This window comes from Pocillopora damicornis, chromosome 6 (assembly GCF_964200805.1).
Source record: "Pocillopora damicornis chromosome 6, jaPocDami1.2, whole genome shotgun sequence".
Taxonomy (NCBI): Eukaryota; Metazoa; Cnidaria; class Anthozoa; order Scleractinia; family Pocilloporidae; genus Pocillopora; species Pocillopora damicornis.
The window spans coordinates 17,133,700-17,138,449 of record NC_142675.1 but is presented as its reverse complement, the minus strand read 5'-3'; the positions used below and the strand labels follow the sequence as shown (position 1 = coordinate 17,138,449).

Below are 4,750 nucleotides of genomic sequence, written 5' to 3'. Positions count from 1 at the left end.
CTAGAATTTGGCGGGAATATGCTTACTAAGTGAGCGAGGGGGAGGGGAGGATGGGGCAAAAATTGCATATACTAGTACATTGATCAGTTACAAAACAAATTTAAAGGGTTATTTAAGAGACAGAAATTAAGTTTTAATTTTGAACGCTTTTTAGAACAAAACAAGCAGACAAAAACAAATAAAGCACATGCATTACACAACACAAAATTAACCTTGCCACCCCGACCCTAAGTCACACTTTATTCCTTTTCCAAATCATGTTTTTTTGAAATAATTTTATTTTATCCGGAGGTCGTTAAACAACGGTAAATTTTTTTATCTTTTAATCACGACGGAAAGAAAGTTTGTGATAAATTGTCGTATTCTCCTACCTCTAGCCGTTTAGTGACCAAAACTTTAACCGTTAGCAGGAGCCATTATGGGCTCCTGCCGATGGCTGTAAGAGCCATTTTCCTATTGAGACCCTCCTGGTCAGATCAGTTTTTATTCGAGATTTACAGTCTCAGAGAATTTTGCTCTTAAATACAAAGAAAAACGGAAATATTTGCGACATCTTCACATCTTATTCAAGTGCGTGTTAATAATAATCAAATTAAGAAACTAGGTCATTCGAGTTTGATGCTTCATTAAACTCAAAGGGTTTGGTATTGCATGAAAGTCATGGGTAACCCCTCATTCCTGCGTTTCAAACCACATGCACGTGGCGAAATCAACCTCTCTTTGACCAGTTCGATGATTACCCTTGCTAGGAGTAATTAACGAGTTTGAGAAATACCATCATTATCATCATTCCAGGCCAGGATGGGGCATGAAGCCTTGATCTTTGTTACACATTTAAGAGAGCTGCGAGGAGCCAAAAAAAAATATTGCAAAACTAGGAAAAAAATTATCGTAGGAAACAAACCATTCAAGTTTTTTGTTTACTCCAATGAACTGGCATTGCTCAAGTGAAGCAAAAGTCCAGCAGGAAAATCATAAATACAAAAAGACAAATATCTGAATTATTCAATGCTTTAATCACTTTTAGATATATTAACTTTTGTAATTCTTCGTTAATTTTATGCAAACTAATAAATCATAGAAACTATAAATACAAAGGAAGTCTCCAACAGTTACATATTCGCATTTTCATTGTATACTGTCACTCCGTCTAATACTCCTGACTTTGACTGGAGTTACTCGATTTTGAGCCGCCAGACTTGGACGCAGTTTTCTTAGGAAGCAGCACAGCCTGGATATTAGGCAGCACTCCACTATCAGCGAAGGTCACGTTGCTCAAAAGTTGGTTTAGTTCTTCATCGTTTCGTACCGCGAGCAGCAAATGGCGTGGGATGATACGGGATTTCTTGTTGTCGCGGGCGGCATTACCCGCAAGTTCCAACACTTCTGCAGTAAGATATTCCAAAACGGCTGCAAGGTAAACCGGCGCTCCTGCTCCAATCCGTTCTGCATAATTTCCTAAACAAAAATTGACAAACCACTGGGTAAAATTTCCGCGCAGCCCCATACCATTGTAAAACAATCTGTTTTCCCGATGGCAATGTATTGTTTTTGTCATTGTTTTCTCTATCCAAGAACTGAATGCATAATGTGGTATGGGGCTGTGCGGAAATTTTACCAACCACCGAAAACACCGGATCTATCAAATTACATGACTAGGGAAAGCACTACGCTTGATAATTTTTTTCGTTCGAGAGAAAAAAATAATAAAAAAAAGGATGTCGGCGAGTATTAGGAAATTGTTATAATTCAAGTTACAGATACAGTGTCTCACACTGTAAAAGAAATCTCAAACAGTTATCATTTCCTCGTAATGTATATTATCTTCACAAACCTTTACGAAGGAACCGATGAATTCTTCCCACAGGGAACTGCAAACCAGCTCGAGCAGACCTTGTTTTGCTTGTACTTTTTCCTGCTTTTGCTCCTTTACCTCGTCCGGACATCTTGCACGAGGGCTCTAGAAAGTTGAAGATAGTGTATGCAAATTCATCATGATGCGCGTTCTTATATAGCTGTCACGCGCACACGTGCAATCATCGCATGACAGCACTCGATTGACTCAATATGGTAAATGCAGGTCTTATGAGACACGGGACGTGGGACATTGAAATCATCCCAGACTTCCACAACTACTCATTGATTAGGTGAAAGTCAAATTGTTTTCATTTTCCGTTGAGGTGCAATGATTTTCATTCTATTGAGGAGAGGGGAACAGGGGGCGGCTGGGCGGGAGAGGATCTATATGACGGCGGTGAGCGAGAGCAGAAAAGAAAATCCTTTGTTGTATATTTTTTCTCATCGTCCAGTCAAAAACACCTTGGCCAGCAAAGTTTTTTGACTTCATTTAACGCCCACCGAGGCTTAAAAGACAATTTTATGCGCGAGAAAACGTAATTTTGTACTCAGCAGGTAAAATAATATGTTACTAATTATATAAAAGCGCAAATGAAGAATGGAATGAGGAATCGCAGCATGAAAATAAAGATTTACGAAAAAGTAAAGTTGGCTTAAATCTCCTTAAAGTAGGTTATCTAACTTTACGCCATGAATTAAATCGCCTTAAAGCTGTATAAAGGTTACATTTACGTAAAGGTAATGTAAAGTAGGCGTAAAGGAATTTGACTAACTTAACGCCATGGATCAAATTTTCTTATAGGTAAGTAAAGGTTGCATATACGCTGCCTTGTGGAAAGGGTATGTAAAGTTAGCATAAAGGAAGTCGAACAAGTTTACGCTGCAGCGTAAAGTTGCATTAAAGTTGTGCTTTAAGCCGTGAAGCAGAATAAGAAGTAAACCTGTCTGAGCTATTTGAACAGATTTATGTTTAATTTTCGAACGAGCCAGTAAATTTGAAAGATTCGTAATTTTTTTTACGCAAATGACGGCTTATTTGCATTTATTTCTACTGAAAATTCCTTAAATATATAATACTGTAGGTACGGTACACTTCATCCACGCCAACATTTTGAAAACAGCAATCACTATACTGAAAGCGTGTTGGAAATTAAGAAGTTATTTTTGATGAATCGTTGGTTTTGTTGTTCCACATTTCCTCTTCCTGCTCCTATTTTTTAATTACTTTATCCTATCACCTTCACGTCAAAGGAGTTACTGGAAATGTTTTTCGTTTGGGAGTTTTTTTTTGGGGGGGGGGGGGAAAGGATGGGGAGTGGGGTAGGGTGGGGTGAGAGTGATATATTCCAGGTGTTTTTCAACCCCAAACCTTAATGGCAAACTCAATCACGTTTGCATGAGGAATGCAATCTATGGATCGATACAAATAAAGCCTAATAGGAAAACTGTTTGTAATTATTACATCCCCTGCCAACAATAAAAATCTTGACCCATGTTTTCCATTTTGTTTAAAATTCATCTTTTTAATTTGCTCTAATCCTTGACAGAGATAAGTACAAAAAGTGTTTTTTAAATTTTAAACAAAACTTATTTTCAAGCACAAACTATAAATTATAGTTGAAATGATTAACAATAGTGAAAATATAGATATCCTCATGCATTCATTGTCACATAATTGGACAATAAAGCTGAATTTGCCTAGCGATTAAAAGAGTCACCAAATCCATACTTAATGATTAAAAACACTATGACTCCTAAGTGCTTCAAAAATGCCAAAACAGTGCTTGCTCCCTCCACTGTTTTCTGTGACAAAAAATTAATACCAGTGGAACTGAGAAGAGATACATGGACTACATATATATGCTCAGTATTTTCCTACTTAATAAAACAATCTTGGAACTGGGCTTACAATTAATTTTTTGCATCCATCCATTGTTACTGAACAGGAAGCATACCTTTGTGTAATTTGCTGCACAGGCATAAAGAGAGCTGGTCCACAGGGATCATAGTCATCAAGCTTCCAGACCTGGATAGGTTTGCCAAAGTTCTCTTGATCTTCATCAAATTTAAGCCACCATATGACAGAAAGCAATCTCCATGCAGGTGTTGTGAATCAAACTTAGATGTTACTTTTTTTTTCTTTTCACACATCTGGGAGTTAAAAGAGTGGTTACCATAGTTATTGAGTCACATTCATTTTTCATATAATTGGATCATATTCTGCCATTAGCTCTAAAGTAGAGGGAGGAGACCTTTTAAAAAAATGATTACCAAATTTTTTTATCGCAGCCTTAACCCTTTTATCCTAACGTAAGATTTCAATATTCTCCACACCGTTCTCTTTACATTTTTTAGTGGTACTGACAAGGAGAATTTGGTTGACAATCAAGAGCACCTTTAATTGGCGATCATCTCCTGTATTCAGGGTCGGCCAGGGTTTTTGGGTATTCGGTATTCAGGGGTGTTTTAAATCGGGTATACGGTATATTGCAGCTTAAATATGGGTATTCAGTATATCACTTTCTTTGAATTTCAGGTATAAAGTATTCAAAGCTTCGATTATTTTTGGGTATATTTGGAGGAATTTGGGGTATTTTGGGGTATTTTGTCGATTTTTTTTCGGGTATATTGGTATTCCACTACCCCCCCAGGCCGACCCTGTGTATTCTCACGAACTTTATATTTGATTCAAGGATGATACCGTAAGGAGAAATTAGAAGTCAGTCACTTTTAGGTGTTATATGCGAGGAGAGTATCGATCAAATCTATATCCAGAAATTGGCCAGAGCGTGCATTAAGATTATAAGAAGCATTCAAATCAGTTAAAAACGTGGTCATATAATAAATGCGAGGACGACAGGAAACCGATAATTTGAGGTTAGGTTGTTGACAG

General features: G+C 37.3%; 1 protein-coding gene across 1 annotated transcript; it reads right to left on the bottom strand.

Annotated features, from left to right (window-relative positions):
- Window positions 1–1,000: 1,000 nt before the first annotated feature.
- On the bottom strand, window positions 1,001–1,995 carry LOC113675003 (histone H2A). The gene is made up of 2 exons (XM_089210777.1): window positions 1,835–1,995; window positions 1,001–1,458 (listed from the first exon to the last, which is right to left on the bottom strand). Exons 1-2 carry the CDS (start codon window positions 1,944–1,946, stop codon window positions 1,151–1,153), a joined length of 420 nt encoding a protein of 139 aa, XP_089066903.1. The 5' UTR covers window positions 1,947–1,995; the 3' UTR covers window positions 1,001–1,150.
- Window positions 1,996–4,750: the final 2,755 nt, after the last annotated feature.

Coding starts and splice junctions, on each gene's coding strand:
- LOC113675003 (XM_089210777.1), bottom strand. CDS start 1,946: ATGTCCGGACGAGGTAAAGGAGCAAAAGCAGGAAAAAGTACAAGCAAA. Junction 1,459..1,834: donor TCATCGGTTCCTTCGTAAAG/GTTTGTGAAGAT, acceptor ATTTTTGTTTAG/GAAATTATGCAGAACGGATT.